At 37.4% G+C, this 13,399-nt stretch overlaps 1 protein-coding gene across 4 annotated transcripts; it reads right to left on the bottom strand.

Annotated features, from left to right (window-relative positions):
• Window positions 1–493: 493 nt before the first annotated feature.
• Window positions 494–6,846, bottom strand: LOC137745534 (uncharacterized). 4 transcript variants are annotated; one of them, XR_011069693.1, is made up of 6 exons: window positions 6,788–6,846; window positions 3,785–5,271; window positions 2,603–3,579; window positions 2,093–2,310; window positions 1,367–1,444; window positions 494–1,241 (listed from the first exon to the last, which is right to left on the bottom strand). XR_011069693.1 is itself a non-coding variant. In XM_068485496.1 (4 exons), the coding sequence occupies exons 2-3, from the start codon at window positions 5,265–5,267 to the stop codon at window positions 2,606–2,608; spliced, it is 2,457 nt and encodes an 818-aa protein (XP_068341597.1). In that variant the 5' UTR covers window positions 5,268–5,271; window positions 6,788–6,846; the 3' UTR covers window positions 494–1,444; window positions 2,603–2,605. The 4 variants fall into 4 exon arrangements, 1 of the variants encoding a protein (XP_068341597.1); XR_011069692.1 differs by having other exon boundaries at window positions 494–1,444; XR_011069694.1 differs by lacking the exon at window positions 2,093–2,310.
• Window positions 6,847–13,399: the final 6,553 nt, after the last annotated feature.

Below are 13,399 nucleotides of genomic sequence, written 5' to 3'. Positions count from 1 at the left end.
ATGATATTATTGGGGGGTCTCTTCCTTATCTTGCAATGTCATGTGATAATTTGAACCCTTTTTTTTATAAGTCACCCTTAAAATATCGTTTTTGCAAAAAATTAATTAAATTTAAAATCATTTAGTCTTCAAACGGTTATTTAATAAATAAACGAATCATGTTTTCTAACCAAGTTAATTGAATGGTTAATTGATTTTTGATCTAGTGATTAACATAATTGATAAAGGATGATTTAGAAAGTAAACGATTTCGATCATCAAATAACACTACAAAGTAAAAATGAGAACCAAAAAAATAAAACGATAAGATCCAAGTAAAATGGTTGCTAGCATCTTCATTGTGGAATTCAGATGTTTCGAGCACAAAGCTCTCCGGCTAAAGTATGATCAAAGATTATCTAAAAAGGCAATGACTTCATCTAAAATGAGTTCATGTAAATAGATGAACTCATTGCTTTTATCTTGGTTCAGTTATAACCTTCCAAATATGGCACAGATATGTGGAAATGTATACATGACACGTGTATGAGTGTTGGACAACACTAAGAACTGATCTGGCGGACACGTCAATTGTTTAGAATCCGCAACAGCGGAATTGCTACTCTCCTGCTCTTCCAATCCTCAACTAGTGTTCACTGTTACATGACGTCTTGATCCAACAATATATTATCATGTAAAAAAAAACAAACTACAGTTACTCGATCCTCCATTGAGGCAGAATATCGATTATTAGCTCATAATGCAGCTGAAATCACCTGGATTCGTTAAATCTTCAGAGACATTGGATTTCCTTTATCCAAAGTTCCTACTATGTGGGGTGACAATGTGTCTTATGATTTCCCCGGCATCAAATCCAGTTTTCCATGATCGTACTAAACATGTGGAAATTGATTACCACTACATTTGTGAATTGGTTCATGCTCATCTTCCACAAGTTCAGTATGTTCCCAGTCAAAATCAACTTGCTGACATTCACACAAAGGCTTCTATGTGTTTATGAGAGTACCGAAACAAAAGAAATGTGGGAGATTCTGCTAAAATAAGATTCTGAGAGCTTCCAAATATAGCTATAAACAAGTCACAGAAAATCAAAAGGAAAAGAAAAACTCCATTCTGGTTCATGACCCCAACAACGAAATTGGTAAAATCCAGATTGTTGAAAGCTAATATAACATGAACACTATCCATCTCAAGTCAAGTTCTGAAATACTAGTTTATGAGATTCCGAAGGATCTGGGAACCTACAGCAATACGAACAGAATGAATTCAATCTTACCTTGGATGTACTGCACCCGCCATAAAACCAAATCGACCCCCAATGCGTTCTAATTGATTATGAGAATAACGAAAAATACAATTTACATACCATCCATCCAACAAGACGAAAACTTCTAAGCTTCGAGTTTATTCAAGTCCCAGCACATTATTTGAATATTTATCCCACCTGGCAGGAAGAAAGCAAGGAATGTGATTAACAGATCAATCGAACAATGTACATATATGAAGAATTATGCCACAAGTATTTCATTTGATACCCTCAACAAACCTGACTTATCATCCAATTCCCCTTAACGAACACTAACCCGACTTATAAGCATAGCATCAGGTGTACGACTAAACAGATCCATGATCCATATTTCTTATCTCAGAAACTTGAAAAAATACATACTCCATTTGACTGACAAGGACAAACTTTAGGGCGTGGATGAACTAAAAAGGTCCATTCACACAGGAAACAAAACGAATAAATATCATAAGGCCATAGTTTTGTTCTTATTCTCCTTCATTTTCTCAGCAAACAAAACAAGGGGTACAAATATATATATGGCTCCTATCACCGGAAATGAAACAAAGATCTGTGAGAAATTGAATCCTAAAGAATTAACAAATACGATACATTCAACCTAATTTCGAGTTATTATTCACAAAATATTTCAAAAAAAAAAGAAATAAAACCAGACTAGGAGAGAGTCAGAGAGACCTGATTTAATCAATCAATACACCTAAATAAATAAACAAAATGTCAGATCCAGAATGAATCTAACTATATAGATCTAAGAAGTAAAGAAGGAGATTAGTATAGCACATCTACCTGGTTTGTTGGAAAATATTATCACTGAAGGATATTGTTGAGGGTTGCAAGAAGAGAGAGCTCGAAGAGTCCTTACTTTTCTGTTTCTAAATTGATTACTTTACTGAAAAAAATCCTTTAGTTATTCTTAAAATTTACACGATTCGGTAAACTCAGTTCATCCTGTGTTCTCCAAAAGCTATTATCTTCATTCAGCAGCCAAAACAATTAATTTACCCCTGTTTTGGTTCCACAAAGAAAAAGATCAAGTCGTAAGACAAGTATGCAGAGAATAGTTTGTTATATTGTTTATGTATGATACAAGAGTATATCACGTAAAGTTCTCTTATCTTTGTGGCTCTTCATTTTTGTGCTACCTTTTAATTGTGTTGCACAATATCTTGTATTTGATTGACAGCTAGTAAAGAAAGTAATATAGCACGACAGTTTCCTCAATAAAAACATGAAAATATAAACCACTATATTTGTGACACACTTCTTATGTACTCCAGCAGAACCACATTTACTAACCTTTTAAACTTCACCAAGAGATTTTGGCATTTTAGTCCTTGGTCTACCTCGTCTCTTCTTAGTAGGTGGAGGCATGATAACATCTTCTGAACCATCATCCATCACGTTCTTAGTGTCAGGTACAGGAGAGATACGAAACCCGTATGAACTTCTAAAGTAGCTTGACGTGAAGAGGTCATCAATATATTCATAAATGCTACCAGAATGTTTTTGTACAGCAACAAGTGCATGAACACATGGAAAGCCTTTAATTTGCCACTCATGACAGGTGCACAGACGATTATGCAGATCAACCATAACAGAATAATCAGCATGCACCTCATACACAGAAGCAGTAGAACGACTGACATTCCAATTCCTACCAAGCATCAATATTTCGTTCAAGGTTTTCTCCATCTCAGGGCATAGAACAGAAGACCATTGCTCTGCTTCACGACTCAACTCAGCCATCATTCTCATGAGTTTAATCCTGATGCCATCAACCATATGAAAGATGGGCAAGCCACATAGCTCCAAAATCCAAGAATTAAATGTTTCTGAAACATTGTTGCATGTTTCACCATATTGATTACCCTTAAAGTAGGCATATGACCACTTCTCCTTGGGAAGATCCTCGAGAAAGGTCATAATAGGAGCACCACCCTCATGTCTCAAATTTCTCAAATTAACCTCAAAAGCAGATTTAGTGGGAGCATGAGCGCATTTTGAAAAAAGATCAACAATTCGATCCCGCAAAAATTTACCATAAGTAGATGGAAATTTAGATAAAAGGTTCTGTTTCAAATTTTGCAAGCAAAATGCATGATGGGATGTTGGAAATATGTTTGAAACAGCTTCAACGAGACCTTTGTTCTGATCAGATACAAATGTAATTGTCCTACCTTGTGGGGTCAAAACTTTAGCTAAATTTTCAAAGAACCAGCTCCAATTTTCCTCATTTTCTGAGTCCACAATAGCAAATGCAAAGGGGAACGATCCTGCAAACGAATAACATAAAAACAGAATTGATGATGAGTAATCTAATATTTTTAAAGATAGTTGCTGACAAATACATTTAACATAATGTCAATCACCAATAAATACAACATATAGATGTAATTGTCAACCAGTTTTACTAATAGCTCCATGAAAGTGCCTTTCTTCATTTCACAGATACATATCAACAATCACTTAAACTTATACCTTGATTTCCATTCTTCCCGGTGGCACCAATTAGTTGGCCTTCATGCTTACTTTCTAGAACAGTCACATCTATGAACAACAACGGTCTGCACCACTGAAAACCTTCAATGCAAGCACCATAACAAATAAACAATCTCCGAAAGCGAGAAGTCTCGGGATCACAATCCAAGACACAATGCGACCCGGGATTACTTGACATTAAAACATTATTATAACCAACCAATCGACTATACGATGAGGATTCATCACCATGAACTTCACTCTTAGCCATTTCTTTTGCGTACCATGCAGTATGGTAAGGGATATCAAGACCATAATTCTGCTTAAAATCCTTGACAATATCTACTGGCTTAATAGACGGTTTCCCCCGGATTTGATCCACCAAAATAGAAGATACGATCTTTGCATTCATCATCTTACTTTTCTCCTCACGGTTAACACCCGTGCAAGTGTGAACATTATTTAGAGTCTTTATGTAGAAAAAACCATTCAACCGACAACCTGAAGCATATACACGCCAATTACAGCCATCTGAAATCTTCTTAAAACATTCAGCAATAACACGGTCCTTATCATTCTTTACATAAGCAAAACGAAATCCCATCGCAAAGGCATACATACACAACTTCGTACGAAATCCATTTGCACCCCCTTCAAACTTCTGGCCTACATGATCAACGTATTCCTTCCAACCCTGAGACAAGTGTGTATCACTTTCCTGAAATCTGGAGATGCTATCTAACATGCATGATGAAGATGCTAAATGATTAGATATTACATCATCACACGATGCATGATTAGATATCACATCATCAAACGCTACATGATTGGATACTTCATGATTGGACGCATCATGGTTAGATATTACATCAATAAATGCTGCATGGTGAGAAGCTGCATGATTAGAAGTTGCATCACTAGATGTTGCATTATTAGAAGCTGCCCGATTAGATGTTGCATCATAAGACAATGTACGATTCGGAGCTCTAGGTGTAGTATCATTAGGTGCTCCAGGCGTTGCATGATTAGACGCTGCCTGATCAGAAGCTAGATGATCAGGTGTTGCATGATTAGTTGCATCATGATCAGACGCTGCATGATTAGAAACTGCATGACTATGACTATGAGGTGTCTGATCAGAAGCTGCATAATTACAAACAGCACGACACTGAGGTGGAGGATTAGGCGCTGCAATATTGGCATCCTCATTATTTGAACTTACAAGATCCTTGACCGAAATGTCAACAAAACTTCTCTTCAACATAGATAAACACATAAGCATCAAATGCACATCCATATCTGATTGCAGCAAGCAATTAGGATGCTCAGGAAGAGAATATGTCAGCTCAAAACTCCCTACTGTCAGTTGTTTAAACCTTAAACATATCTCTTTACAGATATCTGCATATTTACTGTGTTCCAACAAAGCAATGACAACAGTAACTGCACGATAACTACACATTGCTATTCTAGCACTCTCCATTCCTCTACATGCAAAAAGGAAAGCCAGAGATAAACAGTAAGTATAACAAAAAAAAAAAAAAAAAAAAAAAAAAAAAAAAAAAAAAAACCAGTAACTACAACTACCATATAACTAAAAGTAACGGTTCCATAGTAAATATCAAGCTCCTCAACAAAATCAAATGTTAAACCACTACGTTAACAAGTACTCCTATGAGTCCTATCAAATGACAAACCAAACACAATGTAATTGGCAGACATGGGTTTAACCAAGTTGGCTAGGGCAGTATGCTCCACCATCGACACCCAAATTCGAATCCCACACCCCGTAGTTTAGATGAATTTAGTGTAATTATCATATCATTTGTCAAAAAAAATAGGATGCAATGTAATTGAATGCAACCATCGTAAACTTAATGCAATAATACTTCTGAAGCAGTCTACTGTAACAACTGTAACCAAGAGTTTTCCATATTTTCTTGGCACTAGGATGCAACATTATACAATCTATTCACCACAACATAACAGTACCCGTAAAACTGTTGTGGAACAACAAAATCGAAAAAAAAAAACATGAGAACGGAAATAACAGTGCTGAACCAAATACCACAACCATACCCAATCAATACAAATTAAATACAATACCTAAAATGTTAAAGCAAACTAACAAGCAAGGAGAAATTTAGAAATACAAATTCACGCAAGAGCAATACCTCAATAACTAATTCAATTTTAAGAAATAAAACATTCTTAATAAACCAAAAAATAGATGTAGATAAACTGACAAAAGAGAAAGAACACGAGCAGAAAGAATAAACTGAAAACAAAACAAAAACAAAATTCTAAATAGCATGTTAAAAAATTTATGAAAGATTGGCCAACTATGTACTCCAAATAAGTGATAGCTCTGAAATAGAATTTTAAACCAAGATAAGTAATAGAAGATAATCTAACCATTAATCACCACACTTGGTAAGGACTACCCAAATGAAGGACAAAATGATTAATGAAAAACAAAAGTATTGTATCAACGAATTGAATGAAAATCTCTGTTAATGCAATTATGCAACTAAAAATTTACATCTTAAGAATAAAAAAACGAATCCTAAAAATTTACATATTAAGAAACAAAAAAACGAATCTTGCAATTTGTGCTTTCCAAGCAAGTTGACATTTTAAGGGTGAAGTAACATCAAAATCCGGTTGATCAACACTAGGGAGGGATATAGTTTAATTTAACTTCTGAACTAAAGGATAAACGTTCTCTAAAACACAAAACAATAATATTAATCTATGGTATATTCCTTTTCCGAAAAAGCACTTGTGCTGGAAGACCACATTCCAGGTTTGGAAAAATTAAACGGTGAATATGTCTACTACTACTGTTACTGTATGATCGTGTGATACTAAATACCGCTCCGTAGAAATTGCAGGTAATCCAGGAAATAACATAAATGGAAACAAATAAAAATCCATATAGATGTGGGAAAACTATCCAGGTTAATTTTGTGAGTTACAAAGAGTGAAGGAGAAAGAATTTACATTTCCTTTGGTTATCCTTGATTGGGTGTTGACTTGTACGAATCAATCCACACTCCCCTGCACAATGCATGTGTACAGTTCAAACCTCAATGAAAACAAGTAAAAATATCCTTTAAAGAAATAGTGTTAAAAATTAAATTGGGAGAATAAAAAATATAATTGCATTGTCAATTGTGTATACACAAAGCTAGAGTATAATATACACCACCAAAACGGGAGATATTACAATACCTGCGGTGCAAAGTGAGAAAGTACAAGTCTGCATAGAGTACAAAGAATTAACACTCTATACATATATGTAAGTGCCGGAAAATGGTATGAATCCGGACTACTGATCAAGTTGATTCTTGCTTGAATGTTCCAAATTCAGTGTGGCACAACAAGAAATTTTTGGGCCAAATATGTCTAGCAGAGTTCAAAATCCAAAGAAGGTTGGCATTAACAATTAGAATCTTGGCAAGATTACATCTTTCATTTTGGTTAAATTCTGAATTTTAGTGATTTTTTTCCCTATTTCACATTTTTATTTTATGGTAACATCTCTACCGGGTAATGTCGATTTTGTAGCTTAACAATAACAACTTATGTAGCCTAAAAGAAGCAAAATTTGATACTGTTGATACTGAATAAGAAAGAGGCTTCACTAAATTTCACTCCCATTTGGCTCGAATTCGTCGTAAATCACCATAAGTATAGAATCCCTTGACTTAAAAGACTATATTTCGACAATGGAAACACAAACCACCATGAAAATCTGCAGAACCAATAGTGTACATTGTCTTCCAAACAGTACGTTCGGTACAATTATGTAATAACATTGCAGAAATATCAAGAACTTATTAGCAGGATGCTTATGTGAGCCAACATAACAGGAACAAGTAAGAACGAGAACAATTTAAGGGCTTGATAATATGCAAAATACAGAAATTTGGGGAAATAGTGGAGACAAAATGAACTAATTAACCCAATTGAAGAGAGAGAGAGAGAGAGAGAGAGAGAGAGAGAGAGAGAGAGATCTGAACCTGAAAAAAAGAGGAATTGGAAGCGATGGAGGAACTCTGGAGCCGACTTCATACAAGAAGACGAGTAGACTGGAAAAATGCTTTTCTAACTAGCGCTTAGCTTCGGATTACTTTTGGGGCTTGACGGGGCCACTGTCAAACTCCTTTCAATTTTTATTGTATGAACAATTAAAAAAAAAAAAACTAGAGCCATCAAATTATCTTATTTTCCCATCCACGTTATAATCTCACTTATCTTAAAAAATTAAAAAATTAAAATGTGTTGTAGACATAATTTACTGAACAATTATGGAGGCCAGAGAGAAAGGGGTGCGACATAGATAGAGAGAAAGAGAGAGATGTGTAATTGAGGATGTCTATTATTCTATTCCATTGTGCTTTTATTTATAGTAGTAAGATAGGTAAAACCTTTCCCTTTAGGATTACAATATTTAATAGGTAATCTACTCCTAATAGAAATATAAGAGATATTCCAAAATATACAAGGATTTATACAATCACATTCCTAATCTAATAGGACTGCAACACTCCCCCTTGAGTGTGTAAATACTCAAGTAAATGGCACATTAGGTCTTCAGTGATGAAGCAAGTACATTTGATGAATACGTCGGCGCAATGAGTGAATGCGAGTTTCAAATCAACGGAAGAATGCATAAAAAGTAAAACTCACAAAACCTCGTTGTGGTAAAACCCATGGTGGGGAAAAACCCATAGTCTAAGGAGAAAAGTGAGAAGTTGCATTAAGTCAAAACTATACATCTTTTGGACGTAAGTAGAAGAGCTCTCAAGGGTATGATCATCCCAAGATGGGTGCCTCGTTAAAACCTAGTTAGGTAGCAAAAACCTAGTGGGAAAAATGCTCCTAATCATAGGGAAAAAGAGTACATTAATATCAAGTGAGTATACTTTTGGATACTCCCCCTGAGTTTGATATAACTTCCAAATGAGAACTACAAGCATTGCATATGAATAGTTAAGCATACCAATTCCTCGGACAAGCTTCTGGAAGGTTGACTTCGGCAGTGACATCGTGTAGAGGTCGGCAATGTTGTCTGGGATCGACTTGCATGACTTCAATCCCTAATGCTTTGTTGATGTAGATGTAGGCGCAATATGTCTTGGCGTTGACTTCATTGATGTATCATGTCTTGGTCGGGTGGATACATGCAGCATAGTCTTCATGGATAGTCGTCAGGACTCAACGATGGATGAAAACACAGTAAGTACTTCAAATATGCTCAACAAGAACTCTTAACCATGTCTCACTTGTGGTGTAGTGAAGTGAGGTGAGTCTTGGAACGATTCGAAGATTTCACAACTAAAGTCATATCGTGGACCTCCAAGATATTGCGATATCCCTCAAGGTAAAGACATAACCATTTGGGGATTTTGCCTTGTGCGGGTTTGATAAGTAACCTGCATTAGCATAACAACAAGGCAAGCATCATTTCGAGGATTAGGGGGTTGGATCCGCTGGAGATGCGTTGGGTTTTGCCCTCATAGTACCTTCAGGTTACGTCTTTAATACCAATTTAGTGGTTGCGTGTAGGCGCGGTGTTGCATCTTTACCAAGATCAACAGCGAAGGAGATGCCCTGTCTAAATATAATGAGCTAAGTACAACGAAGTGCAAAGTTGAACTTAGATATGGAATTTCGGATTCCATAACCTCTTCAAGAGTCTCATTTGCATATAACGTATGGACGATCAAAGGTATACTCAAAGGTGACACATTCGTAGTGCAGTTCGACTAATAGACCAAAATACCGTCAGAACAATGCTTCAACTTCAGGTAAGGCATAAACGAGTTTCCCAAGATCCTTCATCTCAAATTCCATCTTCAGGTGAGAGGTAGTTTTCTCAAGCTCTTCTGGAGTCTTAGTGAGATTCGTGTTAACAACATAAACTATAACTCTAGCAATTTGGAATAAGACTTCATAGTTTAACACGTAAGGGCATAATTCATATCCTTGACTGATCAAATAATCACTTAGATGGGTATACCACATCCGTCAGATTTTTCAATCCATAAGTGAACTCCTCAAAACAAGTTTAAGAGGGTGTTCCGTGGTTTTGGAACTATTTAAACCAGTCCATGTAATTCTTCGAGAACTTACATGTAAATCTTCATATTTATATCTCCATGGAGAAAACACTAACCATATTTCATAATGCTGCTATCAATCACATGACGATTTGAGATAAACCTTGCGCCATAAGGCGTGCATCATATCGCATTATTTCATTCATCTCATAACGCTTCCTTTCCCACTTTTAACACAACAGGGTTACCTTGGGCTGTGTAGGAATGGCAGGTCCAATACACATTTTGGTAAGGAATTTGACATGGATTGTAACTTTAGTTGTCCAATCAGTTCTACATTGTCACTTAATCAATGGAACATGGTTCGATATCGTCGCTTTTCATTTATGTCGGTAGCTACCATATAAGTGAAAACATCATCGATGATAATCTCATTTCAATTCCATTTAGCTCATCCAAACTAGTATACTGGACCAAGAACTTTAAGTTTTGGGAGAAATCTGGATTAATCTCATGAGATGGAAATGATTGAGACAGCGATCGAGTTTAGATTCATTGTTGTGCCATGTCTTCCTCTTCCAGGGAAGTGAATATTATGAATCGAATCATCTGTCGTGCTCCAGGCCAAGATAGATTGATTGGCTATCCGTCGGTGTACCGGACCATCTAACAGGGGGGTCCAAATCATCCAACAGGGGCGGCACACCCTCTAGGGATGTTGACTCAACATCCGTTAAGTACGTCTATCCTTGCAGGCATGTTTACAGCTGGTATATGATCTCGTCACTTTAGTTAGATCATGGGTTTAGGACAACATTCTGAAAGCTAGAATTCATCGCACTTGCTTATTACACTTGTGCGGTATGGGGATCAAGATGAGACATAGTGGGTAACGTCCACGCAAATTCGCGCCATTCTCCAAGAACGTTGATGTTCTTATCTCCCACTAACGGCGGGAAGACTGTCTCATTAAAGTGACAACCCGTAAATGTGCGGTAAAGAGATTACATGCAAGGGCTCTAAGAGAGCTAGTGTGAAGGAGAATCATGATCGACAAAAAATACACATCCTTCTTTGAGGACCCATGGTGGTACGTTGCGGCGACGCAACTTGGCACATAGAATGCACACCCAAATGCGTAAATACGAAAATCGTCAGGTTCATACCCAGTAACCAACTGTAACGTCATATAGGTTGGGCGGAAATGGGCCTCAAGGCGGACCAACATAGCTGCGTACAAAATTGCATAGCCATAGGCAAAAACCGAAAACTTGATATGTTTACCAGAATTCGGGCGATCATTTAAATTGCGCTTATGATCGCTAGGTAAGGCTATTTAGGGTGAACATGGGAATTTGATGTTCAAATTATAAACCCAAAACACATGCAATACTTTATTGAAAACCGTCGGTACAAACTCTCTGGCATTATCCAGTCTCCCGGACCTTAAGGGATAAGTAAGGTGGTGAGCCCTTAATCGGCCATGAGGTTTAGCAGCAATGTGTGTGGACAAACATATGACCAGTTTGTTGATTCATCAACCAAAACCGTAAGTATTTATATGGTCCACATTTTGGTTGGATTAATCCACGTATATTCCCTTGAATCCACTGTGAAAAGAGAGTCGTGTCGTATCTTTGCGAGGAATGATATAGAAAATCAATTTCCCTAATGAGCATGCTTGGCAAAGTGTGCTTGTAGACATAATATCCTTACTTCAGATAAGGAGATGCATTGTAGCATTATTGTTTGACCAAAGTGTCCTAAAAGGTCGTGTCAAGGCAAGTAAACTGCTCAATCACCAGGCTCTAGGCCGGCCACATGTGGTGTATTCCTAGTTGGGAGACAACCCATTGGCCCCAAATCAAAGCTTCAGGCTCATTTTTGGAGGTGGTGCAAAGATATTTCACTCTATTTTCTTCGGTGGTTTCATTTATGATCATTGTCATCTCGAATATCCTTAAAAACTCAACGTCAGGGAGAATTTAAGGTCCCTTAAATGGTAATTCAGTACCATACAACGAGGAGCGTGCTAAATGCTCTTAATCAGGTTAGATATACCTGAAGTCGTTGTTAGAGATGTGATTTAGGTGTAAAGTTAGTGTGCGTAGTACGCATTCATCTAGACAACTAACTTTCCCACATTCCAACTTAATCATGTGTTTAATTGAATCGGTCACATGTATTAAGAAATATAATTCAATTAACTCATATTCGAGGACAATATCAATAAGATTATCCATAAGTAAAACATACACCAAACTTGAATCCAAGAACATGAAAAAATGTTCACAAAGTAAATGGTTTACAAGGGGATTCGGCTAACAAGGCCATCCGTGTCAAAATTCTGCTTTTCCAACGATGTTTGGTGGAGCAAAATTAGTCTCATATATTGACTACTAGAATGGTACTCCTTAACAACATTGGTAGAGGTATGAACAGATGCATAACCAATGATCTATTCCATCAAGACGGAAGTAGATTCTGCAGGGTTGAAGTTTGGGAATACTATCCCATATTGTTGAAGTTTTAGGTCTTAGGCACCAATGATCATGCTTCAGGCATGATGCCATTCCTTGGCAGGCCCTGATTCTACCATATGTTGTAAAAACAAACTTGAAATTGGATTGCAAGAGAATATGCCATTTGGTGTATCCCTGCCGAAGCAGTGCATCACCATTCGGTAGGCTTTGACCGAACTGGGTCGACCTATTTGGTAGACTCCAGCCAAACTGGGTCCATACATTTCTCTCACGTTTATGGAAGTAATCAGATCCGAGAATGGGGTAAACTTCAGCTTATGAGGTAAACTTCCGCTTTCTACACTGCTGCTTCAGGGGTGAGTTAGAAACATGAAAGGACGAGAAAAATATTCTTCAGTCAAAATTCGATCGGATTTATGAACTTCAGAATTGTATTCATTCATGGACGTAATCATGGTGTGCTTTGGGCAATATGTCGCATGATCACACGGTCCGGAGGAGCGAGCCAAAGAGCCATGAAATCTTTATTCAGGAGGTATTTCCATTGATAATGCTTTGGGCATAAGTCTTTGAATGGAATGTTGTGCAGTCCATAATGGCTACAGGTTTAGCGGGCCAAGGGAAGGGGTTAGAGCTCGGCAGCGTTAAGCTGCTGCTTTGGACCACGGTGCGAAGGAAGCCCAGCTTCGCTGGCTTCAGTTTGGCGCCATACAAGCCCAGCAAACAAAAGTTTGCAGGCGAGTTGGTTGGGCCGAGTTCACGGGACAAGCCTGGCTGGCTTGGTCTAATGCGAGCTGGATTGTGAGGGAGCCCCGCGAAAAAAAAAGGTGTTGGCTCTGTGGGTATGGAAGGGCAGTAAGCCCAGCAAGTCAAACGCAGGCAAGGGGCTTGGTCCAAGCATGCAGCAAATCCCAATAAAGGTGCTGCCTCACAGTGACGTCACAATGATGCACATATAAGTCAGTGCGACTATTTCCCCCACCCCCCCCCCCTTTTTTTTCATAAGGATTTGCCCTTTTTTATGGTTTTCAAAACCCAAAAAAAATCATGCTTTTATTTTCTTT

This window comes from Pyrus communis, chromosome 9, assembly GCF_963583255.1.
Source record: "Pyrus communis chromosome 9, drPyrComm1.1, whole genome shotgun sequence".
In the NCBI taxonomy this organism is placed as follows: Eukaryota; Viridiplantae; Streptophyta; class Magnoliopsida; order Rosales; family Rosaceae; genus Pyrus; species Pyrus communis.
The sequence above is the reverse complement of the archived record's forward strand: the minus strand, read 5'-3'. Positions and strand labels throughout refer to the sequence as shown.

What these genes read in the sequence shown, in the direction of transcription:
- LOC137745534 (XM_068485496.1), bottom strand. Translation starts at nt 5,267, where the DNA reads ATGGAGAGTGCTAGAATAGCAATGTGTAGTTATCGTGCAGTTACTGTT. An exon ending in CGGGAAGAATGGAAATCAAG is followed by an intron (nt 3,580 to 3,784) that starts GTATAAGTTTAA and finishes ATTCGTTTGCAG; the next exon opens with GATCGTTCCCCTTTGCATTT.